This window comes from Oculina patagonica, chromosome 12, assembly GCF_052425735.1.
Source record: "Oculina patagonica isolate OP01 chromosome 12, crgOcupat, whole genome shotgun sequence".
In the NCBI taxonomy this organism is placed as follows: domain Eukaryota; kingdom Metazoa; phylum Cnidaria; class Anthozoa; order Scleractinia; family Oculinidae; genus Oculina; species Oculina patagonica.
Genome location: NC_135769.1, coordinates 29,213,867 through 29,240,253, shown reverse-complemented (window position 1 = coordinate 29,240,253; position 26,387 = coordinate 29,213,867). Strand labels below are relative to the sequence as shown.

The 26,387-nt window shown below is 37.2% G+C and overlaps 3 protein-coding genes and 1 long non-coding RNA gene across 4 annotated transcripts in view; 2 read left to right on the top strand and 2 right to left on the bottom strand.

Annotated features, from left to right (window-relative positions):
* Positions 1-113: 113 nt before the first annotated feature.
* Positions 114-26,387, bottom strand: part of LOC144634087 (uncharacterized) — a 65,680-nt gene continuing 39,406 nt past the window's right edge. The window contains exon 2 of the long non-coding RNA XR_013567152.1: positions 114-1,005. This is a non-coding gene — a long non-coding RNA (uncharacterized LOC144634087). The remainder of the gene's footprint in view (positions 1,006-26,387) is intronic.
* LOC144634065 (allatostatin-A receptor-like) lies at positions 1,577-5,363 on the bottom strand. Its single transcript, XM_078493018.1, has 5 exons — positions 5,252-5,363; positions 4,652-4,795; positions 3,184-3,454; positions 2,110-2,358; positions 1,577-1,948 (listed from the first exon to the last, which is right to left on the bottom strand). The coding sequence occupies exons 2-5, from the start codon at positions 4,762-4,764 to the stop codon at positions 1,604-1,606; spliced, it is 978 nt and encodes a 325-aa protein (XP_078349144.1). The 5' UTR covers positions 4,765-4,795; positions 5,252-5,363; the 3' UTR covers positions 1,577-1,603.
* Positions 9,459-22,736, top strand: LOC144634055 (pyroglutamylated RF-amide peptide receptor-like). The gene is made up of 6 exons (XM_078493000.1): positions 9,459-9,542; positions 11,068-11,205; positions 11,997-12,270; positions 12,839-13,093; positions 13,646-14,096; positions 22,307-22,736. Exons 2-5 carry the CDS (start codon positions 11,099-11,101, stop codon positions 13,997-13,999), a joined length of 990 nt encoding a protein of 329 aa, XP_078349126.1. The 5' UTR covers positions 9,459-9,542; positions 11,068-11,098; the 3' UTR covers positions 14,000-14,096; positions 22,307-22,736.
* Positions 18,456-22,326, top strand: LOC144634051 (pyroglutamylated RF-amide peptide receptor-like). Its single transcript, XM_078492995.1, has 4 exons — positions 18,456-18,892; positions 19,115-19,388; positions 20,400-20,657; positions 21,846-22,326. Exons 1-4 carry the CDS (start codon positions 18,780-18,782, stop codon positions 22,197-22,199), a joined length of 999 nt encoding a protein of 332 aa, XP_078349121.1. The 5' UTR covers positions 18,456-18,779; the 3' UTR covers positions 22,200-22,326.

The window sequence follows — 26,387 nt, the reverse complement described above, 5'->3', positions numbered from 1 at the left end:
AGCACTCGAGGAAAGCTGACGAAAAACAATAAAACATGATTTTTCTATGTTTTATTTACCTACTAGAAGATGGTTTTCCATGTTCTATAAGAAAATAATGCACGCTTGAGGTCTATAAAAGCTGCTAGTGGATGCCCGAGCCGTCAGGCGAGGGCATTCAGCTGCTTTTCTAGACCTCAAAAGTGCATTATTTTCTTATAGGACATAGGAAAACCATCTTCTAGTGGGTTTAGAATATAGCATTAAAAAGAGCACAGAACTTTACAAGACTCGCGGCCGCTCACGGCATTTACAAACGCACGCAACATTGGTAAAAGTGAAAGTTTAGTTTATTCTTTTCTTTGGCGGCTTCTTTATAAATAAACCAAGATACCATTTCATTCATATTTCCTATTTATATAGTCCTTTCTCCAACTACCAAAAGATTCTCACAAAGCCGACAAATCTAGTTGAAATATTTACACATTCAAGTTTGGTTAAGCCTACTTCAATTTCATTCAAATGAAAAATTTTCATGCGCGTTTCGCAGCAAGTTTTTCAAATTCGCCTCTTAGTTCGATTTAAAAAGAACAAAAGTGGAGTGTTCTGTCTTCAGATTGTGGCTAAAAAAAGGTTTCTTACCTCAAAGCGTTTCTAGAGTCCGGCTTGTTTTGCTAAATAATTTCCAATCAATTTCGGGCAGTTCACGGCAAAATAGTGGCGTATACAACTCCAAAGAAAAACAACAAATTTCAACGATTCTTTCTTCATCTGTCGCTTCCTTTGGCACTGTCTTACTTCCATTTAAGCAGGTAAAACGTTTCTGATAAAAACTTGCTGCTTTAAAGCATCATTTAAACAACAAAACAAGAGAATAAAGGCGAAGTCGACGAAGTCGTTCAGCGAATTTCGACAAACAATTCGCACATCCGGGGTACCGGGCTTCTATAGTTTTCAGCTATGTTCTATTAAAAATAATGCCCGCTAGAATTCCATCGCGCGTATACAGCGGCTATATTCTAAACTCTGATAAAACATAGGTTTTTAGCCAATCAGAGCGCGCGTAGACTCCTATCTATATTATAATGCTACATAATTTCATTATATTTTCATTTATTTTTATTTTTGGACACTAATCAGTTAAAATTAACCATAGATAAGTAAATAAACAAACAAATAAAACATACAAATAAGTAAGTAAGTGAGTGAGTGAACGAAGGACGAAAGAACGACAAAATAAATGAATAAATGGACGTAGGAATGAATGGCTGACTGACTGACTGACTGACTGACTGAATGACTGAATGACTGAATGACTGAATGACTAAATGACTAAATGACTGACTGAATGAATCAATGAATCAATGAATCAATGAATCAATGAATCAATGAAACAATGAATCAATGAATTAATGAATGAATAATCAATGCAATAATGATTGAATGGAGGAAGGTAGAAAGAGAGAAAGAAAGAAAGAAAATTAAAAAGAAAGAAAGAAAGGAAATTAGAAAGGAAAGAAGGAAGGAAGGGATACATTTCAGTTATGCTCTTAGGGCCGATAATTGTCCCTTATGCTATTGGCAGCTGACACTTGGATGAAATGAACACGTCCCTCTCTCGAGCTCAGCTTAGTTCTGCAGTGTGGGTCGAGTGGGTAATGTCGTCTGCAAGTTCAATATTCGAAAGTTCTCGCGTAGGATGAACGCTTGGTGGAAAAGAACCAGTCCAATGCATCATCTTTTTTACCTTCCCCCTGAATTGCTTGTTCAACAAAGCATACACAAAGGGGTTTACAGCAGAATTGAACAGGACCATTGTGTCAGATACAGCGACTGAAACAGAACCAATGTTGTAGGAGGTAGCACCTTTTAAGACGTAGATAACAATACTTGTGCCCCAACAGATGCCAAATAAGATACTGACAGTAACGACCATCAAGGTGACACGCTTCCGCACCCTCATGACACCCTGTGTATCGAAATAAGTTAATAAATTTCAAAGATGAAAGCAATATTTGGATCAAAGAAACTATTTAGAAGTAAAAAAGAAAATGAACCGCCTTTGTTAATTTCCTTAACACTAAGAGGCCACATGACCAAGGAAGTCACATAACTACACGAAACACTTGCCTGTTGTTGGAAGGTTAGTTGGTTATCGTCATTACGTTTGAACCACAAAGTGTACGCGACGTTGGAGTATAATCCTACCATTACTGCGCAGGAAATGAATACCAAAACCACCCAAGACAAAATGTAAGCCTTCCTCATCAACTCAGGCCAGATAAGCACGCACATGCTGCTCTTTGTGTTAATGTTTTTGGCCAGGAACACTGGGATATTGAGAATTAATGAGAAGATCCAGGAACCAGCAATGATAACCTAAAGTTATAAGATGTAAATATTATTCAAAAATGTAAAACCGGGCCACTTGGAGAACGTTGACCAATCAAAACCTAAATCGAGAACGAAGGATAACTATATCTTTCTTGAACAGATCAATGACGTTAAGGCATCCAAACAGCAGCTCTACGACAAATTTTGTAATATGTTTTAGTAACCGATGGAAGCGAAATAAGTCGGTTTTACCTGAATTTAGCGGACCGAGTAGATGGTATATGGAAGGTGTAAATTAACGTAAAACAGACTTACATAATTGCCTCCACTTAGTTATGTTTGTCAGGAGCTTTTTTTTCTTTATTAATCAATAATATTTATTAACAATTAATGTAACTATGTAATTAAAATCAAACTGTTGTTAGTAAGTAGTTAATGTGAGTATTGTAGATGTTTGTTTTGTTTCAATAAAAAAAAAATAAAAAATAAAAATAGGTTACAAGATTTGTTGTAGAGCTGCATGTTGTCTGGATGCTTAAACGTCATTGCTCAGTTTACGGAAAAGATAGCTATCCACTGCTCTCAGCATCTCTCTACTGTTCTTAACGACTTAATTGGTCAACTTTCTTCCACGTAGTTCGCTTGGTGTAACCACTGTTTAAAATTTGGCTCCAGGCACTATGTCTGCAGAAGTTTTGCTTCCTGAAAGCTGGTTATGCGAGTTGGATATGTATTGGGCTTAGAACGGACTTCAACAAGGATATTTGTTATAACATTTAATATTCCTTCGCACTATGAATTGTGGACTTTGAGGAGCATAATAAGACTAATTAATATAATTTATATTTTAAACTCGTCAACCGAACACACCTTCAGTTTACGCTTGGTAAGTTTCCCTTTGTCGCCACGAGGATACATTACATCATAATACCGTTCAATGGCGATTGCGACCAAAGAAACAACCGACGAAGCACCTCCGACGAGCGCAACATTTCCATCAGTCAGCAATTTACATAAAACAATACCAGTTACTCCATCTGGATGTGTAACAGCGAGCTTGAAGAAAACTCTCGGGGCAACAAATACCGCGTACAAGATATCCGCTACAGCCAGGTTAACGAGTAGATAATTTATGGGAATCCTGTGAAATAATAACGTAAATGGAACTGCGTTAACGAAACCACGGAGTTCTGAATTTACCTCAGTCGAACACCATGCCAGTCTATGATAAATTGAGGAAAAGAATTGGAAGCTCGGTAACGTCACCTAATAGTTATGGGGAAGAATTCGACGGAGCTACTGAAAAGTTTTGGTGCATACTCTTCTCTCTTCCGGTGAGGCAGTACAGTTTATTAACTTCCTAATCGGCTCAAATTTTCCCTTCTCTACTTTGTTATTTAACAAAGTAGAGAAGGGAATTCTCATAAAACATGACGGGCATTTGAGACACGAGGGAAATGTAGAAAACATGAGCCGCAGGCAAATGTTTTCGACATTTCTCGAGTGTTCTCAAATTCCCGTCGTGTTTTATGACAGAATAAAACATGGCTTTTGCTTCTTTATTTGCTTTATGATATAGATTTTAGACGCCGCGAGTGAAAAGTTTAATTAAAAAGATAAGGTCTTGTAAATGTACAACGAGAGCGACCGAACAAAGACGAAAATCAGCAATTAGTTCAGCAATCAGTGTTCGACGTAAAATAAGGATAAGCACTTCAGGTAAGTTTGTTACCTTTCAATCTTGATCTTGTCTTTTTGAACTTCAATAAACTTCACCGACTCTGAGTGCAATTTCGTCTCGATGACAGCCGTCCCTTGCTTCGTTCGACTTAAACAAGGCGTATAATTTCCAGAAAAGCTATTGCCTCGGATCTTCCCATAAACCTTAATTGTTGTTACAATTTTCCAGCATGAATAGACGATTTGAAAGGAGATTTTCGAAGAAAAACTTCGAAAGAAGACTCTCATTCAACTCACTTCACTCAGAAGTGAACACCGCGCCGCAATTTTTCCCGCCTAATCATATTTCACTTCGTTTACATCAAAATGAAATAGTCCAGTGGATTTATACTAGGAATTTAATAAAATATTTATTCCATTCGTGGTTATAGCCAACCAACTTAACAGTCAACGATGCGCAAAACACTCGAAGAAAGCTGACGAAAAACAATAAAACATGATTTTTCTATGTTTTATACCTGAAAAAACATAGGTTTTTAGCCAATCAGAGCGCGCGTAGACTCCTATCTATATTATAAAACGCAATAATATATGAACTTCCTGCACAAAACAGTATCACCAACTACAAATACAAATGTTGATTTAGCTTTGAAAATACCTCATATCTCTATTTTTCTTTATTATCAGACAAACGAGAGAGTTCCCAACGATATCTGCAATGACGAGCAAGGACAGGACTGTTGTTATGGCAACACTAGCTGATTCGGCCATGACAGCAGTTGACTGATGTTAGTTACCCGACCTGAATAAGAATAAATCAAGGACACATTGATCAACGCTGATAACTAGTGTTTAAGTGGCTAGAGCTTAAACGTGTGCCACATATAAGCTGATCCATTGTCATTAAATAAAGTTAAGACTGAGTTAAACGAATCAGTCCTTGGTTCACATGAAAAAGATCAAACGGATTGAAAATAATTTACATTTCATCAGTTAAAAGTATGATGTGTCCACGATTGGTAAAGCCACTTGTAGGGTACTTGTGTCCCGCTAAGAGTTCGGGTACTGTCATAGTTATTATTGATAAGACCTTTTTTTTTTTAATTCGATCGAAATGCAATTCTGGCTGTTCTCATGCACCATAGTTTCCTGACGATTCAGTGCATTATTCTATATATGGACTGAACTTTGTCAACAAAACATAACTACTTAGAACTATGAACACATTTTACGTAATTAGTGTAGATAAATGGTTTACCTGAAACGGATACTGCTATTTTCTTGCTTTTTCTCTTTCAGTCCCTCTTTTCTTACCCAAAATTACAAGTAGTCCACTCGGCTTACGCAGCGAGTTGGACATATCATCCAGGCCGAAAAGTTAAGTGGCTTAAGAAATCACTATATAGCAGGCAATGCACCAACAATATTTTATGCCATTTACTCGATCCGACATCCTCGCCTACGTCATTCGGCAGCTGTTTTAAAGATTATTCATATCAATAACACAATTTTCTTTTCTGATTGGCTCTCACGATTTAAGCCCAAAAGTGTGCATGTCACAGCCTTCTAATTTTAACCTCTTTCAAATTGAACTGTTGAAATTGGTCAGTTATGTCTCTTGCGCGTCAAAAACGTGCACTTAAATGGGTTCTATTTTTGCTTTTTGCCACTAACTGTTTGTAAAGCTGGTGAATATATCACTGACTTCTTGGCGAAAATGGTTCTCAACGATTTCCTAACCTTGAATCGTACTATTGCCGGTACTAATCGGACCTTGTAGCGTACAACTCAGGGAGAAATTATCAAATCTTTGAAAATATCGAAAATCTGCGGACAGAAGCGAAATTCTAAATTTGTATTTATTCACCAAAAAGCCCTATTGGTGAAAATTAATATTTTCGATGCTGACATAAAAGCTTCGGCTTCATTTTCTTTTCTTTCTTTTTTTTTTTTTTCGAAAAATCGGCTTATCGGGCCACAACCCAATACAAAAATATTTCTTGTATTCGGTGTTGAGCTTCTTCTGTTCTCCGACATGTCTGGTAGGACTTACAACTTCACTGTAATCAGTAAAATCAGTAAAACCTTCCCAACAACTTTTGTATCAATGGGTTGAAGTCAGCGGCCCTGATGTATGAAATTTAAGAAAAATTGACCCAGAAGTAATTTGTTGTATCCATATCTCCTGAGTTTTAATTGGAAATAAAACAAATATTTTCCTTTTGGTTTTACATCATGAAACTTTGGCAAAACGGCGGTCTGCGTTCTAAACATAAATGCTTATGTGCTAAAAGCATCGAGAGAGATAAAAATTATTACGTTTGTAAGTCCATTCTTGATACATGTATGTTTTTAGTTATCTCTTTTCTGATGGGCAGTGCGAACAAAGTACTACTAGAACTTGTTATTGAATTAGTTGTATTCCAAGAAACTCGTAACCGATAACAGCCTCCAAGGTAGATTCCCTCGGCAGTTTCAAGTAATAACATTCGTATACAATGATTTCAAAAAGAGGTTTCCAAGAGAACCCTGAAGAGGTTGAAAGTTCAGACGATGAAAAATAAATTTTTCACGCTCCAAAAGGTTGAAAAAAAATAAATCTAGAAGAAAAAAACGTATACAATGACGCATTTGACAAATTCAAAGTTTTCCAATGTTTGCCATGAAGGAGTAGTGTTGTCGAAGATTAAATCTTTGAAAGCGAAACAAGCCTCGCGGCTAAAACTTGAAGATGCCCTAAATTTACCGGCCATGTATGACCGCCGCAGTGGGCTCAGTCGCGCGACTTCTAACTTAGACTAACTTTTAAAAAGGTGAAAAATTAAAGGAAACCGAACTTTTAATTGTCATTTCCAAAAACAGTTCAGTCTCCGAAGGGATTCTTTGCGTAAAGTTAAATGACAAGTAAAGAAATTCGACATTTCGTTCTCGGGCATCCGTCCTTGATAGCATAAAAAAATATGCTATATATTTTTATTCATCAATGATAGGAACTAATTGCTTTTTTTTCTTTTGGGTAGGAAACCTTTCTATGGATTCTGGCTAAGTGGGAAAAGTGATTTAAAATTGCTTTTTTTTTGACAAGTGAGCGTTGACAATTTCTTTCCTTGTTAATTTAGTTCACCGCCAAACATCGCCTGAGACAAGCTGAACTCATTTATCTCGAGTTGCTTGGTTAAAAAGGTAATATCCATAGTTTTGACATTATTTTTACGTTTTGGTTAGACCGTGAAGCAATTCGGCTGCTATGCATAAACTAAGTTTAAATCGTCGCAAACCCAAAGTGTCTAGTCTCTATACTTGGGCCATATGAGAACACGAAAGAAAGAAAAAAAAAAGATTGTAAGACTTCTGGGGTAAAAAGTCTGGTGATGTGTCATATAGCAATCGCGATTCGCAGCACAGTAAAACCAAAACAGTTCATATAAAGTTAGGTAAACCAGACAAGAATAAGAGCTACTTTCTAGCCATCTGCCATGATGCTCGAGGCATGCAATTTTTTCCCTCGATTTTGTTTCCCGGGATCTTTGATTGAAGTAGCCATTAGGTTGAGCTTTGCTGTACTGCAATATAACACGCTGTTTCTGCCGTAAACCTAACAGCAAAATGTGTTTGGAGCTTATATTTCGGGTTTCGCATATCTCTTTTAGCAAACACAACCGTAGAATGCTTTATTTGATCAGTATGCGTGGTTTACCCAGAGCTCTTTACTAATTTAACTGAAAGTTTGCCGAAATCTCCCTTCATTGGCACTCTACGAAGCGTCTTTGCAAATTTGAATGTAAAATTTTAAAATGTGTCAAAGTGCAAGAATACTACATCTGCTGCTCAACAAACATGACATTAACTTTCCAGTTTTATTGTTTGTTTTCTTTGGACGATCGAACATCTGGGACTAGTGTCATTTCAGTCAAAATAAGCCCACTTTCGGCTTTTGTTCTGTCTCGACCTAAATCTGCATTAGCTGTTTTACACTTTGTAACACCATGTCAATCCTAGAACACTTAACTGTTTTATCAAGTTCAATTATTTTTTCACCATATTTTGCTTTACGTCATGAAATCCAAGTTGATTTGTTTTACTTTAGTTAACGAGTATTTAGGTTGAGCGGTTGTTGTTATCTTCGTTTTCAGCGACGTTCAAACACCACACGTAACACCAGGCGCGATCTGAGCTGCCGGGTGACTAGAAGGGCAGGATCTTGCCCGGGGGCTCTCTTGCCTGCTAGGAGGGCCGGATATTTTTATTTGTCCCCTCGTAGTATAATTTTGCGATTTTTCCCCCTTCTATTTTTTTTTTTTCTTCTTTATTGTAATTTTTATTTTTTATCTTTTTAATTTCTGTTGGCGGGCCCGCGGGGGGCTCATATGTAGGTATGTATGTATGTATGTATGTATGTATGTATGTTGTATGTATGTATGTATGTATGTATGTATGTATGTATGTATGTATGTATGTTGTATGTATGTATGTATGTGTTGTATTTCCTTTTGTTTCTTTACATGAATTGTGACAAATTCACTGAACACAGCGACAAATGGATTGAAGGAAGAAAGGTGTAGCATTCCGGGCCCAATAAAAAGGCGATAAAGATATTGGAAACGAATCAAATCTGATCGTTCGCATAATTATATCAAACGTAGCCCTTCCAAGCAACCAGTGAACACATCGGACTTTCCCTAAAATACTTGCTTAGCATTTTAATACAATTATTTATTAGAAAACATATAGCTCAACATTACATTATTTGAAACTTCTTTGCATTGTTTTACACTACATTAACAAAACACCAGTAACCTACAATAAATAACAAATAACCTCATTACATGCGCTACCTATGTTACGTTTACGCTACGTTAGATTTCGTGGCAGTTCTTTGGCCATTCTGATCGGAGAATCTGTGTCGGATTGAAACGTTGACGCAACGTACATTCCTTGTCGGCGCGGCAGGTAAACATGACAATCATCTGCCTAGGCTTGGCGTGGCTTATTCAAGTGAGCAACTGCACATTCATCCAATAGTACCTGTTTCAGCAAATTTGAGCTTATTTAGATTACAATTTAACATATCTTTGTCATTTGTGCAAGGGACCGGTCAGTAAAATACTTCTAAAAAAAAACAGCTGTTTTTTCATGCATGGAAATAATGTATTTTTCAACTAGTCAACTTATCGAAACGGCTTTGATTCGTCCAAACTGTTCTTTAGTTGAATAAAATTACTAACATTAAATTTTGTAGTAACGTCAGTCCCAATTAAGTTACACTACTATTTACACTAATTGCAAAAAATTCTCGTAAGTAGCACCGGAAATGAAACTAGTGAAACCAATATATGTTTGTTGACACGGTACATTGTCCATTTCAATTTGAACATAATCCTTTAAAAAAGTGTCAGTTTCAAAAAAAGTGTCAAATCTGGTGTATTGTCTAAGGCATCCTTCAAAATATCCATGTTATCAGTTCACTTTGTCACTTTGCAAACGACAAATTCTGTTAGTCGGTAAGAAAAGTTAAGAAGAAAACGTTAATACATCAGCGTTAACACCAAGTAAGTAGAGTACCAAAAGCTTAAATCATTGAACAACTTTACAGTAAATCATGAATTGTGACATTGTGATCATTTTTTTAAAAATTGCAATATGTGCAACAAATGTTATCCGCTATTTCTTTCTTTCTGTTTTCGTAAACTAAATAACCAGTTAACCAAGTTTTGTTTCAGATCTGTTTTTTAAACCAGATCTGCTTTGTTTTAAATCATATATTCTTAGCTGCTAGCCTAAAGTAAGTATAGGGCACCCTTTCTCCGCTTAACGTAGAATCTTGTATTATTTTTCCATGGCAAGTCTTAACTAATTTTCAGGCATGTTTGCTAATGCCGTCGTCAAATTTGCAAAGGCTGGAAAAATATTGAATCTTTAGATTCATTTTTTGCCACCGAAAAATGTTCGTGAGTTAAAAAGAAAAAAAAAGTAAATAAAAAATAAACTGATTAATAAAGCAAAACAACAGTCTCAAAAAATATACTTAAATCGCCGAATAAAAAAAGGAAGCTAAAAGGACATGTAATGACTGGACTAATGTCTTCAGGTGGCCCGCGGGTATTTATGGGGCTGACAGTTCCTTTTTTTAAGTGCGTTTTAAAACGGGAAAACGTGAAGCAATTGCTTAGATTTTTGAGAATCTGCAAGACAAATCCTTAAATTATATAAATTAATAAGTTTTATAGCGATCGAACGCGATTTGCTTAAGTTATTAGCGATTTTCGGAAGCCTTCGTTTTTGATAAAATGCAATTATTTTTAAAATGCCACGGTGAATTTTTTGCATTTCCCACAAAACGCTGCCAAACAGTTGAAGTTTACTCACAACAACTTACAGGAAAATCCACTCCGTAGATTTCCTGAACGAGCGACATCTTTACTTTTTCCTTTAAAAACTGTTGCATTGTGCTATGCGTCTGACTCGACCGTCGCATAAATGTAATACTTATAATAACCCAGTACCAGCCAGTTTTGAGGCTGATCTCACCTTCCAGTCTTGTGTGTAAAAATTAAAAAGATCATGTATATACATCACATGAACAATTAGCAGTCAATAAAAATGGATGGTTCTTAGCATAATTTTTGAAAATATCAAACAAATGACGTTATTTCAAATTGCGAAAAAGCCCACCCTTGGACGTGCCTTTGTCGATTTTTTTGCATTTATTTAAAGCTGCAGCTAGAACAGGATATTGCAAAGGTGTGTCCCGAGTTTCAGTGTGTTCCTTTCATACGGTTTGGAGAATTTCTAAGTTCGATCGTATTCTTCCCTTATTAAGGTCAGAAAGTCAGGTAAAACCGCGTTTCTTTGTGGAAAGCGTGGACAAAGGAAACTGTAGAGGATGCTACATCATATAAACTTGCGCACCGTACCATAGTATTCAGAACCAAATATTTTTTTAACCATAAAATCATTTACGTATTAGTGGACCCTAGCAGACTCATCAAATAACGATTAGGGATTCCTTAACCCTTCCTTTATTAGCTGCAGGAGTTGTAACCTTACCAGTTATCTGCCTGTTTATTAATTCAGGTCACGAAGTTATCACTGACACTGTTCAGTCATGGCAACTGGTGTAGTAATAACAGCGATTATCACCATACTCGCCATTGTAGATATCGCGGGAAACATTCTCGTTTGTGCAATCATAAAGAGAAATCGAGATATGAGGTATGTTGAGACTGTATTATTTGACTTTCAAAAAAGTACTTCGTTTTATTTATGGCTCGCTGGGACGGCTAGACGTTAATGAAAATGCACAGAAGATGTTTTTAATGGTTAAAACAATTCTTTGAAAAATGGAATACCAATGTTTCAAATCCTAAATTCAATTTTGATTGGTTAAACAGGAAAAAAAACCACAGAGAGATTGCAAAACACTTAAAGCAATTGAAGCATAAACTACTGTGGGTTTGAAGATATTGCTGATGCCAGTTCGAGACATCTTAGTTTTATTCGCACTGTTAACTAAGGTTGGAGAGACGTCTTCTCAATAGATTAGGAGAACGTAAGGGATTCGTGTGGTTTGGGACTTAATTGGGCCCATAAATTAACACTCAGTTCAGCCCGTCTATCACAGACTACACTAAATATATTACTAGCAGACAGAAAATCTCAACTTTCAATTACGCAATCATAACCTACGCTTGCTTTACACAGCTACAGGCATATAACGTCCCGAAATACCCTGTGCAATTGGATAGAAAAGCTTGCGTCTTTAGTCAAGTTTTAGCCGTGAAAATGTCATCTTCACTTACTCAATGTTTGAAAAGAATCCCTGCCTTTTGCCACTTAACTGCTAGCCCATCAACACTACCTAGCCCACTGCCTGAAATAAAAAAAAAAATTGCTGGGAATATTTTTAAGCTGCCTACACATGTACGGGATAAATGACTAAGATTAGTCTGCGCCTTCCCAGCGCAATCTTACCAGTACTTATGATATGCATTTTAATTCCACAGGACTCCCATAAATTATCTGCTTGTGAACCTGGCTATAGCGGACATCGTCTACGCGGCGTTTATCGCTCCAAAAGGTTACTTCAAGCTCACCTCCGTCCACCATCCAGACGGCATGACTGGCTTGGTGTTATGCAAACTGCTGACAGGTGGAAATGTCGCCTGGGTTGGAGCAGTTTCCTCGGCGGTCTTCCTGGTTGTAATTGCCTTTGAACGTTATTACGCAGTAATGTATCCCCACGGTCACAAATGGAAACTTACTAATCATAAACTGAAGGTTAGATCAGTTGCTAAATTTTAATAATTACTAAATAAAGGATAAGCTTCTTCAAATTTCATCTTTGAAGATACATGTCTGATTCAAGTGCACTGTCTTATTGGTAGGAAAGTTGTAGGTAAGTCATTTGTCTATGGTTGCATGCTTATGTCACTGGATAATTTTCTTTGGCTTATTGTTTCACGCCAAAAAACAACGAACACTTTCCTTAGCCTTGCCTTGAAACTTGAACTAAAAATACATGAATGTTTGACCAAAGATCAATTCACATGCAAAATTTTCGCTGACTAATGACGTTTAGATTTTTTAACAGTATTCTTATACACTGGGGAATAATCAATTTTGCTATGTATATTTTTTCCATTTTAAAAATTTATTCTGGCCCGCGAGGATTGAGCGTGTTAGACGGAAAAGCACCGAGTTTTAAGGAGCTGACAGCATTTTTCATTTATTAAGTTAAGAGCAATCGATCAAATGTGGTTTCTGAGAAAAGAAAAAAAAAAAACGACGAAAGGATGAATCAATTTACGAGGTTTTACTGAGGTTTACATGCAGTCTACACTTTCAGGTGATTATTCCTGGTAGTTGGGTCTTTGCCGCAATCGTCAATATCCCGCTGTTCCTTGCAAAGAATACCACAGAAAAGAAGGGCCGTATCTTATGCAAGCCGACCTGGCCGGAGATTTGGATGGAGGCTTTTATTGCGATTCTCTCGGTGGTGGTAGGTGTCTCCTTGGTCCTGATGATTGTGTTGTACTCCAGAGTCGTGCACACTTTGTGGTTCAAAAGTAATGACGAACGTTCTCTAAACAGCCAACAAAAGGTAAGTGCTGCGTTTAGAACCCAGTTAGCTTTTTTTTTTAAATGGTCAGTTATTTCCTTCAGTTATCCATTCCTCGTACGTCTTTAACATCGATCAAATCAGACGATTTCGTCATTATCACTATCACTAACAACATATTAAAACCCCCCGCCTACCCCCCCCCCCCCGCCTCCAAAAAACGCGGAGACTCATCCTTATTTTTACTTGTGAAAATTTGAGTGATTTGCGGGACTATTGGTCCCCGCGACTAGTCTATATGCATATGTTGCAAGTTAATGTTAATTCACTATAAGTCTTCTTGCCATAAATTCTCTTCTTATTATTCTCATGATACAAAATATAAAATACGAGTCGTTCAAGCTACATTGTAAGCTATTTATGTCGTATTTAAATCTTTAAATTCTTATAATAAGGCATACTGGGAACAGGCTGTTATACCATTCACAAGAACAAACGAACTGAAAATAAAAATGAAACTACGACATATACTCAAAGTTAACAGCTTCCTTGATCGTATTCCAACCTATCAGACTTGGATTTTTCTATTCAAAGGGAGTCATGAAGGTTCGGAGGCGTGTCACCTTGATGGTGGTTGTTATTACTGTCATATTTGGAATCTGTTGGGGAGTGAACCAAGTTGTTCACATCTTCAAGTTCTTTTCATCCTACACTGTTGGTGCCTTGCCTACCGTTGTTGCTAACACAATGGTCTTGGTTAATTCTGCTGTCAACCCATTTGTGTTCGCCCTGTTAAACCAACAGTTCAGGGAGAAGATGCAGGAAATGGTATGCTGCACTGATTGCACTCCAACCAGGGTTCATCCCGAGCCTGGTTCTCAGGATGTAGAACTTGCCGACAACACCACCCACAAGACCAACCTAGCAGGGCCAAGTTCAGTGGCGTGATGTCAATGTCGATGTTTTCATTTCTTCATTTTGTTGTAGTAGTCAAAAAAGCGCCTTTTTAAGGCAATCCTCACTATTGAGAACTTAAGTAGAAAAGGTAATGCTTCAATCAATCAACTTTATTAAAAGAGGGTGACGGCAAACAGTAAAAACTACTGACAAACAAGCGGCCCTCGGATTACAAATTACAACTACATAATATATACTCGGATTACAAATTACAACTACATAATATATACAATTTAAAATTTGAATTAAAATACAGAAATTTCTAAAAATAGGGATTAAGAATTAAAAAACTGTAAAATGATGAATGTCCTTAAGGCTAGATGCGTAAAAATCAATTAGGCCATTTTTAAAACAATGTAGACTCTCACTTTTCTTTAAGAAATTGGGAAGAGTGTTCCAAAGTCTAGTTGCTCTCACGCTAAATGATCGCCCTCCTTCGGTTTTTCGTTTGAAACGGGGGCAGGCCAAGTTGACAGAGCCATATCGACTATTTCTTTCATTTATTTCAGAGTTTGGCACTAAAAGTTCGTTCATATAGGATGGGCTTTGGCCATTAATACGTTTGTACACTTGTGTTAAGATGTTTATTTTAACCTCGAGATGAACCGGAAGCCAATTTGTTAGGTTATACGCTCCAGTTGTTACCTTATTTAGACATAATTATTTTATTGAGTTCACAAATATTATATAGCTAAAGCTTGTTACGATATAACGCGTGCTTTGATTGGTTCATAGCCTGGGCAGGATTTTTGAAAGTTATGAGTGACGTTAATGCAGACGATGCGGCAGTGAGGAACGTAATGAGGGCAATATAAAAATGTTCTTATGAACTCCAACGAGCTAAAGACCTTACTGAGAGTATATTTCACTTGGTCTTTCTTTTACGGACCTCGCTATGCTCGGCTTTCTTCCTTTTTTAACGTCTTAAGCGATATTTCCCCAGGACGGTTAATAAAAAGTAAGCTGACTACTGGTAGTTAGAGTTCTGTACAGACCTAAATATATGGCTATTGATTGACATTGATTGATTGATTGTAGAATGGTTGATTGTTTTCTTTCGACGGTATGTTTTCAGTTCTACGATATTTCTGAGAGCTGTGTGGGTTTAACTGTAAATACCGTATGTTTTTTCATGTATTATTGTTCTTTGTCTGCTATAAATTAAAGTTCCGATTTTCCACAGGGATAAGTTAAACGAATTAATTTTAGCCGTTTTAAAGAACCATGTTACTTATTACCCTTGTCCGTGGGTATGTGAATAACAAGTATTCGAAGAAAAATAACCCTCGGACGTATTTCTCATTTCTTGCTTATATCAAACTTTCAGGAATGGTAATAATTAAGGTTTTGTTGTTCCTTGAGTTTGACTTATTCTGAAGTTGGCTTTATTGCTTGTAATTTTATAGGGCATATGAATACGCCTATAAGAGGTTTTGTTTTAATCTGAAGTGACAACAAAATTGTGGTTCGAAATACAGACAGTTTTCCCAACCCTTTCGCATTGACCAGTTTTGGGGTGCAGTACTTTACATTTTGGTGGTATGATTATTGGTGGAAGATTCATTATTTAGGGAAGGCCTTGCTGAGAAGGGAACTATAAACGCTCAAAGCTATAAACTATAAATGCTTCTTCGTTAAATAAACAACAGTCGTCATTTATTACACCGAGCACAAGGTAGGACTACGACCACAAAGTCTCATGGTTAAATTACATACATGTAGGTATGCAAAGCGAGCGTACTCATAGCCGTGCTAGCATATGCATATCAATATATCCCTCCCCGAGTCTGCAAGTTGAGTTAAAGTAACAGTAAGTTACAGTACGTCTATGAGGCTGAACTCGCGTAAAACCAACAAAATGTTAATGTTACTGAGCTTGGCTAAACGATTTCAAAACTTTTAGAGTTATTACATTTTGCGAAGGGGTGAGAGGGGAGGGGGGAGTGGTACTCTTCGTCGCTTAATACTCCAAAACCGGGATACCCCTCGGCGTTATGGGCCCTTTAGCTCAACGCAGAGTTTAACTTTTTAAAGCATAATGATCACTGTTCGAATTTAGTTGAAAAAGACGACGTACGTATGTCACCTTACCGAGCGATTCCACAGTAATGCTAAAGGCTGGTTCTCATATGATCGCCCCGATCGTCTTTGTCGCTTCTGTCGTTTGCAAATTCTGAGGCGATTGTAGGTGATCGAAGCGATTGGAAGCGATCAGGGGGTTCTCATATGATCGCCCCGATCGTCTGGTATATGCAAAATAGGGTTAATCAACCAAGATAATAATTCATGATCTTTTCTTTGTTCCCGCATATGAATATTCGATTTTATTCCGATCGAAGCACGTGTGTTTTTTCAAAACTCCGATATCGCTTATGGCAGCCTTCGATGCAAAGGCAAAATTCGTGACCTCCTATCTTCTCATTATTGCCGTTTTACGACGAAGAAGCAAAAGGGAGGCCAAACGGAAACGTAGTACTGGATAATACTGATGCACCATGGGACAGTTAGGATCGCCTCGATTGTCTCCCTCTGTGGCAGTAGTTCTCATACAATCGTTCGCGATCGCCGCAGTCTGCGACCGATCATATCGCCCGGATAGAACACGGGCGATCGAAGCGATCGCGATCGCGATCGCCATCGCTTCGATCGTCGCAGACTCTCTGTGATGTTCTCATATGATCGCCCCGATCGCAAGCAAACTTTTTGAAGCGACAGAGGCGACAGAGACGATCGGGGCGATCATATGAGAACCAGCCTTAAGTAGATAACTTTACCGGCTCCAAAACGAAATAAGTTATGTTTATTCATCGATATAAAGTTTAGTGCTATACTACTTAAAACTGTGTTGTACGCATACCGATTGTAACGTGCAGGTTGATAGGCAGCATTTCATCGCTGTATCCAGGAACCACTATGATGACAAAGGAACTTGCCGACTTACTTTCCCCTCCCCACTGATTTCAAGCAAATAATCGTAACTTCATTAATATAACATGCGAGTAGAGGTCTTGGGGAAAAAATAGCTTAATAACATACAAGTTCAAAAAATGGCCAACCTAGCTGGTTGCTTTCGTATTTAGCATAAAGTACATTTCTATTGCTAGTTTTGGAAGGGCGCTGCTTGCGGGCCGGATTAGCCAAAACGTGCACAGTATATGGATCAGTCAACGATCTTTTTTGACAATTTTTTGACAATTTGTTGAAAATGTGTTGACCAGAAGGTGTTCATAAGGTGTCTTTCCTGTGTTCTTTAGAGATAACATTTAAGCTTAATATTCAGTGAGGCATATGGCTTTGCTTTACACCAATGAAACTTTTGGTTTTAAATGACATTTATGTTAACAATAAATTCAACTGTCATATTATTCAGGCGCTCTTTAAAAGTTCCGTTTCTAGAACCAGCCTGATCAATAATGTATATGTTTTCGTAACTTGCTAGCATACTTATTTTGACTTGCTTTCACCGCTTGTTATAAAGGTAAGACAGTTATTTTCTTTACTGACCTTTTTCTCAATCTCACGTGGAATTCGAGATTATATTTGAATATCAAATTGCAAAGGCAAATTGCGAACAAAGCAGTGTTCACTAAACACAACGACTGGGTGTGTTTAAGGATAGAAAAAAAAAGCTTATGTATTGATTATGCCCATATTCCACTCTTAAACATTAATCTACCCAATGTGGACTGTATAATTCGGCCTAATGTCGCCATTTGACTACGACTACCAGAATTCAACTCGCTTTCCCTTTATTATTTAAGTCATGAATCCACAGTGGGGTGTAAAAAACAACTGCTCTTTTAAGAATAAAATTAATAAAGATAAAGCTAAGGATTTTAGTAGTTATAGTCAAATGATGCCATCATGCAAATCGCCTATTAAAATGTGAAAAAATACATAAAATCGTCGCTTGCGGGCTGTTTGTGTTGTTTCTGGAGTAAAAAAAAAAACAATATTCCTTTGCCAACTAAGGTAAACAACCAAGAAACTATTAGTGAAAATGACGTCTCACGCTCGACAACTGAAGCGCGCTATATGCAAAAGCGTTATGAACTAGTCACTGGATTAACAAAATGTTAAATGATTGGCCAACAAAGTCGAAAATGACTTTGCCGTTTTTCGAGTTAAAAAGGAAGAAAAAGAGAAAGAGAACAAAGTTCATAGTAATTTGGTCAGAAAATTATATGTTCTAACAGGTAAAGATGGATTTGACGATTTCGTTGGATCGTGTAGATTCCTATTCTCTTTCTTTAATTCTGACTACACAGCCAGGAACACCACATTTCAAGGGTTACGTGTTTTATCCATCAACATTTCTGAATTCTGCTACGAACAATAGTGAAATCATTTGAACTGAGTAACAGTACAACGTCTTATTTGTCTCGTATCTTTTAATGAATTTTTTTGTTCCTGTCCAGATAGAGTACGTTAGATTTGTTTAATGGAATACGATAAATTTATTTAATGGAAAGTGGAAGAAGAAAAAGAAGAAGAAGAAGAAGAAGAAGAAGAAGAAGAAGAAGAAGAAGACGAAGAAGAAGAAGACGAAGAAGAAGAAGAAGAAGAAGAAGAAGAAGAAGAAGAAGAAGAAGAAGAAGACAATTTTATTTGAACCGAATCTCTCTTTCTTTAACCATTAATTTTACGTTTTTCCTATTCGTTGCCTCCCCCCTCCAATTTCTTTTCCCTTATGTCTCATAAGTTATAAAAACGTCGTCACCTTTTTTTGTTTTAATGCAGTTTTCGAAACTAACATTGACACTCTTCAATCATGTCTGAATCAGCTGGTGTTGCCATAACAGCGGTACTGACACTACTCGTCATTATAAATATTATGGGGAACTCTCTGGTCTGTACGATCATAAAGAGAAATCGTGATATGAGGTATGTTGAAACTAAATTAAATATCAATAGCGTTTCCAGCGAGACGCGTATAAGGTCAAGTAATGCAAGACTCTTTTTAAGATCATAACATTACTCGGAAAATGAATCGAAAAAAGGCGAAAAAATAATATTGAAGGAACGGGGAACGAATTAAATTGGCTTATGAGTGGGCTAAAAGAAGTGAAACTGTGTATTAAGGAATTTTGCCTTAAAATTCCACAGGACTCCCATCAATTATCTACTTGTAAACCTGGCTATAGCGGATATCGTCTACGCGGCGTTTATCGCTCCCAAAGGCTTTTTCAAGCTCACCTCCGTTCACCATCCAGACGGCATGACTGGCTTGGTGTTATGCAAACTGCTGACAGGTGGAAACGTCGCCTGGGTTGGAGCAGTTTGCTCGGCGGTTAATCTGGTTGCAATAGCCATTGAACGATATTATGCAGTAATGTATCCTTATGGTAACAAATGGAAACTCACCAAGCGTAAACTGAAGGTGAGTTTTTGTGTGAATGTATCTCATTTTTTAAGTCCGCTCGGTCCGCGTCACTGATTAATTGCATTAATCATTTTCATTAAATAATGGGTGCGCAATGAAGTCAATGGATAGTTTTTTTGGCTGTTGCTTCATTTACCTTTAACGTGGCTACTCACTACAAATATGCACATTAACTAGGAGTTTTTAATGATCCGATAGAGTGCTTAGAGTGTAATCCTGAAATAGGACAGGTAGCTTATTCCATAGAACGGGACCCCGCAGAAAAAAAAATACGTTTTAGGTGCTCCTTTGGAAGATTTTGTAATTTGACTTTCGGGTTTAAAATATTTTATTTTCCAGCCTTTGCTTTGCACTTATCTGTCCTTCGATATTATTTTGGAGCTATTAAGCTTCTATAAGCAAATGTTTATGTCTACTTTTAAGCAGTTTTTTTTGTAAAACGGCCGGACGCTTGTCTTTAATTTTGTCTTTGTAAATGTATCCTTCAAACGTTTTTCATGACAACAAATTAAAACTAATTTAAGAGCGCCACAACTCTCAGGGTATACCTAAGCGATGGGAATGTCGTTTATAGCACGTTAATGCAAGAACTGAAAGTGTGTATTAAACAGAAATTAAAGAGAAGATCTATTTACAGTAAAAAGAGACAAAAACGCTGATAACCCGGCATCGCCGTGCGGTAAATCCCCAGTGCTTGTCAGTCGCTTGCGTCAACTTAGTAAAATATGACTTCCAAAACTGGACTTTTTTTTATGTCGAACTATTGTAGAGCAATCGTAAAAAGCGTTGTGTCTTAACAGACAACTGCGTACCAAATTCTGGACGAGGGAAAGCAAGTGTACGAAGACAGCCACACAACTTGTTTTCCCTAATTTTGTTAGCCCGTAGCAGATAAACATGCGATCTCAGCTCTGAGCTTAAGCTTGACATCCACCTTCTATGACAGTCATATCAGTCTTATTTAGTTAACTTGAATTAATATTTAAGATTAACACCTTAAAATTTCAGGTGATTATTCCTGGCAGTTGGGTCTTTGCAGCAATCGTCAATGTCCCGCTGTTCCTTGCAAAGAATACCACAGAAAAGAAGGGCCGCATTTTAATATGCAAGCCGACTTGGCCAGAGGTTTGGATGGAGGCTCCTATTATGATTTGGTCCGTTGTGGTAGGTGTGTCCTTGGCAATGATGATTGTTTTGTACTCCAGAGTCGTGTACGCTTTGTGGTTCAAAAGTAATGACGAAAATTCACGCACCAATCAACAACAGGTGAGCTCTGAGTGTAAAATCCATCTTTTTTTAATTTTAGTTATTTGTTAGCTCAAGAGGGTAGCTTAATTTTCGAATCGTTGGGCAGTACAGTGCCATGCGATAATTATTTATACAATAACCAAGCTTCTTCGCGCGTTGTGATCGGTTGATGCCTGTTATCTATTAGAGTACATGACGTCACTGCGTGGTGTGACTCGCGCGCGTGATCAGAGTTCATAGTTCAAATCAGTGATGTCAGCAAAGAGTTTTCAAATCTCTTGGGCCCACAACAAAACAAAAAAGTTCTTCAAAATAATTATTCAACAGTGAGAAACAATCCGCCAAGTATCTCTTCACCTTTCGAAACATTTAACTGGGCTAAACAAGCTTGAATAAGGCAGTGAATGATTCGAGAAATTTTTGAAATCTGTAAGAAATTGTCCGATGTTGAACAGTAGGACGACGCCAAGAGAAATTCATGAATGGCGGTTAAACACAAAAGGTTAAAACTTACAGATTTGAACAACTTTCGAAATGAAATTAAGGTTAGTTTTCTCGTTGATGTTTTATTTCCCATTATTTTTTTTTATATAAAATCGGTTTAACAGTGCTTCGAGGATACGGAAAACTTTATCGTGAAATGAAAACAACATTAGCTCACCGGTAGCGGCATTGCTTATGATTGTGTGCAGTAGCTATCAAATGGTTGCTAAGGCATAGCGAATAGCTTGACAAAGTTCATTGTTTATTTGGCATGTTTTGGTCTTGACCGTGCATAAAAACAATAGCTATTTACATTTTGTTTGCTCCTTTGAAGTTTTCCGGACATCAAAAAAACAAAAAGTGATAACGGTAACCTGTCTGGCAAAAGTAAGCCTTGCAAATTATACTAATTAAAAACTCCAATGATTCTGAAATGTTTTACCTTTTTTGGTAGTTTAATGTTAACCGTAAAAAAAAAATCGCTTCTTATTTCACATTGTCAAATCATTCTCAAAAACATCAGGTAAGAAATCTGGCTGAAAACGCAAAAAAAAAAAACATCTCGGCGGCGTGAAACATCAAACGCAAAAACCACCACTATTTGCATTTCACACGCACCGTTTCCAGGCACCGCTATGACGCCAAAGAAAAGTGCCGACTTTCTTCCCCTTGGTCGATCCAGATATTGCTATCTTAATCAAAATAGCATTTTTTTATTCACAGGGCGTCATGAAGGTGCGGAAGCGTGTCACCTTGATGGTCGTTGTTGTCACTGTCATATTTGGAATCTGTTGGGGAGTAAACCAAGTCATACACATTTTCAAGTTCTTTTCATCCTACACTGTTGGTGCCTTACCTACCGTTGTTGCTAACACAATGGTCTTGGTCAATTCTGCCGTCAACCCATTTGTGTTCGCCCTGTTGAACCAACAGTTCAGGGAGAAGATGAAGGAAATGATATGCTGCACTGATTGCACTGCAACCAGGGTTCATTCCGAGCCTGGATCTCAGGACGTAGAGCTTGCCGACAACACCAAACACAAGACCAACCTAGCAGGGCCAAGTTCAATGGAGTGATGTCGATGTCGATTTTTTTTTTTCATTCCATCCTTTGTGTTTGTAGTAGTCAAAAAGCGTCTTTTTTAAGACAATTCTCATTTATGAGACTTAAGTTAAAATTTAAGACAATGCTTGTTAGGTTATACGCTTCTGATGTTACCTTTTTTAATCATTGGACTTGGACAAATATTATATAGCTAAATCTTGTTAAGATATAACGCGCGCTTTGATTGGTTTATGGCTGGGACAGGATTTTTGACGTTATGAACGTTATGAGTGACATTAATTCAGACGATGAAGCGGCGATGAGAGCAATACATAATATATATAAAAACTTTTGATGAGCTCTAACTGACAAGGGACCTTACTGAGAATATTTCCCTCGGTCCTTCTTTTAGTTACATGACTTAGCTCGGTCTTTTGTTGTTGTTGGTTTATAAAAAGTAAGCTAAGTAGTGGGAGCAAACGTTTTGTACAGATGTAAGGTAAGCGATTGCCATTAATTGATCGATCGATTGATTGATTGATTGATTGTTTGTTTGTTTGTTCGACTGTTCTATTATATTACTGAGAACTGTGTGGTTTCAACTGTATATACCGTATGTTTTTCATGTATTATTGCTCTTTGCCTGATATAAATTAAAGTCCCGATTTTCGACAAGGATGAACGAATTGAGCTTTTTCAGAGAACGATGTTACATATAAGCCATGCCATGGGTACGTGAATAACGAGTATGTGAAGAAAATTAACCCTTGGACGTACAAGGGCGGGGAGCTGCCACCCTCTCCCCTGAGGTTTTTTCGTAATTTTGAAAGGAGGATTTACTCTTTAAAGCTGAAACGTTCAGTAGCTGTTCATTCATCCCTTGAAAAAATTTTCATTTGTCAACTAAGTGTCCATGATTTATGACGTTGGCATGGCAACCTAAAAATTATGGGCAGATCTGACCAAAACCATCTTTTTTTAATCTTTACTTTGTTGTTCGAGTTTCTTTTACACATTTGGATTCTGGATTGATTTAGTATCAATTGCAGTACGTCAATTCCTGTCTTTCTAAGAAAATAGTAAAATACAAGATTTGCCGATCCAAGATGGCGGCTCTAATGACGCCACAGCCAAAACAATAGGGAGCTTTAGCAAACCACGACGGCAACGTGAATGAGAACTTCACCAAACAAAAAGTTTAATGAGCCGAATAATAGCTCTGCACGTGCGTTTTCAATCCTGGAACATTTCTGGGCCGTTCTCTGCAAAATAACAACGTGAAATGACCAAGTTTTGCGAAAAAATTTATTGGATAACGTGAACAATGACAGTTAAATTTCCGTATTTCTATCTGGGAATGAACGCTTTCTTTCCATATTCAGCTGGACCTTATTCCTAAACCAATATATACACTGAAAACCTCTGGATAATCGCAATATAATCGTAATATAATAATAATAATAATGCAAGGACCACTTGTACAAACAGCAGCAAAGTGAAGCCAGATCTTGCAGCGTACATCAGGATCAGCAACATTTAATAAAACACTAAGCCAAATCAGGCAAGGGTGATCGGCCATCTAAAAAGGCTTAATAATATTCATTCCCCAATATTTCGGCCAAACAAAACTAACCTTCTTCAGGGGCGGAAAAAGCTTAGTAACCATGAAAATTGACGGTAACAATATTCAAAACGATGCTAATAGAAAACATGAAATATGATTGGTTGACATAATGAAGAAAGAAGAGCGATTTAGTTTTCATCTGACTACTACAAAATCGTGGTTTGAAATACATGTCCAGATTACTCGACCCTCAATTCGTATCTATTGACCAGTTTTGGGGTGCAGTGGGTTTAGATTTTGGTGGTATGATTGCTGGTACAAGATATAGGGGGGGCGTTGCTAGCAAGGGAACTGTTAACACTAAAAACTATTTAACACATCCGATCATGCTCCCTCGATTGTTGCTAATTATAATTGGCGCTTTTGACGTTTGGTGGTTTATTTTATTAAGTGGTGAAAGAGAAGTATTAACGCTCATTTTTCACAAAGAACAAACAACTTTTAATCCCTTTTTGCCCGTTATCTCGAAATAATAACATGCTACCCAAAATATTCTACTCATTGAGGAAAATATGTATTTTTTATGAATTGAGGGATTGCTTCTTTATATCCTTGAAATTTATGCTACGAGATCTGTACTATTTCCATTTATGGTTTCAATGGTAGGTGGTCCGTGAGTGTTTCCGCTCAAAAAAATAAGTAATGGTTTCCATTAGTTCTGCAAACAGTAGGAAAACTGCAAGTTAGCATCAATTTAAGTGCACTTAAATTAATGCATGGAGTATAGTTGCTCATTAGCTATCCAATTTAAAAAAATGAAATTAGACTGTAATTATAAGTGCAAGTCATTGCGCTCTGTTTAGGAGGGCCAATGTGAAAATACAGAGGAAAACGCGAGATACAAGCTGCATTGTGTCAAAGTAGCCAAAACTGCTTGCTGCACAAGCATTGTCGTTTGAATAACGTTCTTTAGAATCTGTTTTTGCAGCTTAATATATATTGAAGCTTAACATATTGGTATCTTTGATAGATAGAACTGAATTAGAGGCAAAGAAAAGAACTTTTCTTAATAGCAAAACCAGCTCCTGGTCAACCGCTAATTACAGTAATTGCATTTAATGTGTTCGAACTTTGCAACGGAAACTACAGCTAATTGAACTCAATTCATTTTACCTCTGAAATCAAACTAAGTGATGTCAGTTAATGTTTGTTAACTTAGTTCACTCTTGATCTCAAACACAACTGTAAAATACGTTTGATGCCTTTAAGTATCCATTTGGACGTCAGTTAACTTCAATCAATCAAGAGAACAAATTCGCTCACTCAGCGAAACCATTTACCAAGAAAGTCGTCATTTCTGTGCAGTGGTTATTCAGGGTGCGTAGAGTTCACAGTCTTCAGGTAACAGAAAAATAAATGGTGGCGACTTCAATTTAATCAGGAAATTATACAGGTAGGTTTTCATTTTTCCCACTACTTCAGCATATGCTCCAAACGACAAACAAACGACAAACGATTACGATGTGAAATCAGATTATTTTAATCCTCGTTAGTCTGAAGCATATGCTGAAATAGTGGAAAAAATGAGAACAAAGTTAATACTTAATTTGTTTTAATCTTTCCCATCTAGTCAGGATCGAACTCCGTTCTGCGCGATCAACATATTTCCAACGATTCTCTACGATTGTCTCAAAAAAAACTTACAATTTTTTTCCTTTATTTAATATACTTCGGTTTCGCTTGGTTAGTACAATTACGTTCCTCTTGTTGTACCCAAAATTTGAGGTGGGTAGCTACGCTTTTGACGAGGTAAATAAGCCCACCATTTATATGTTCTGTAAAATGTTCAAAAGTGTTTTATTTTACTCTTGTATTCTGTTTATTACAGCGTACAACCATCTGGCATGTTCGCGACTTTCATATCTTCCTTCAAATTTCTGTTGGGAGATACAGTCATTCAAAGAGAAATTCAAAACAATACTTATGCAAAATTTTGGGAGGCAAATTAAACAAGGTGCATTAATTATGGGAGATGTGGTAATGATGAATATTAAATAGATTTAGCCAAGCCTAAAAGCGAAGCTCCCTTTTCGTAAATCCTAATTTACTGACTGATAAGAGGAAAAATATAGCACTTGAGCCCGCGATCCAGTGGAAACCATTACTCGGTCAGCGGTAAACTTCAAAAAAAAAATCCGACCTCGATGAGCCCTATATGTGAGCCCGCGATATGGTCATGTGATACTGGTCAGCGGATACCTTGTTTTGACAGCTTTCAATTGACCATGACATGAATGTCCAATATCAAAGATGTAAGCTGACGTTAACTAAACCTTTTCTGGAGTATGGCCGCCATGTTGCACGACGTACGTCGTACGCGCCCGCGAACCGTGCCGCTAGCCATGATGACCATGAAAACTCAAATACCTTATTCTCACTAAATTTCGCGAGTACTTAATTTCGCGATTTTGAGAGGAAGGTACAATTGGAGTGTATTAAATTTCGCGATTGTTATCTATTCTTCAATATGAAGCTTTGACCTCGAAACTGTGACAATCATAATTAATATGAAAGTCATCGTAAAAACAGCAAACAAAACAATGTACACAGAACAAAACATAAGATATTCAACAGTCTAAATCCCTAATAGGTTCAT

Bases quoted from the DNA above. Each gene is read 5' to 3' on its own strand.
- LOC144634065 (XM_078493018.1), bottom strand. From the start codon at position 4,764: ATGGCCGAATCAGCTAGTGTTGCCATAACAACAGTCCTGTCCTTGCTC. The intron at 3,455-4,651 runs GTATTTTCAAAG...ATTATTTCACAG, and splicing joins AAGAAAAATAGAGATATGAG to GATTCCCATAAATTATCTAC. The intron at 2,359-3,183 runs GTGTGTTCGGTT...TTATAACTTTAG, and splicing joins TTACCAAGCGTAAACTGAAG to GTTATCATTGCTGGTTCCTG.
- LOC144634055 (XM_078493000.1), top strand. From the start codon at position 11,099: ATGGCAACTGGTGTAGTAATAACAGCGATTATCACCATACTCGCCATT. The intron at 11,206-11,996 runs GTATGTTGAGAC...TTAATTCCACAG, and splicing joins AAGAGAAATCGAGATATGAG to GACTCCCATAAATTATCTGC. The intron at 13,094-13,645 runs GTAAGTGCTGCG...TTCTATTCAAAG, and splicing joins CTCTAAACAGCCAACAAAAG to GGAGTCATGAAGGTTCGGAG.
- LOC144634051 (XM_078492995.1), top strand. From the start codon at position 18,780: ATGTCTGAATCAGCTGGTGTTGCCATAACAGCGGTACTGACACTACTC. The intron at 18,893-19,114 runs GTATGTTGAAAC...AAAATTCCACAG, and splicing joins AAGAGAAATCGTGATATGAG to GACTCCCATCAATTATCTAC. The intron at 19,389-20,399 runs GTGAGTTTTTGT...TTAAAATTTCAG, and splicing joins TCACCAAGCGTAAACTGAAG to GTGATTATTCCTGGCAGTTG.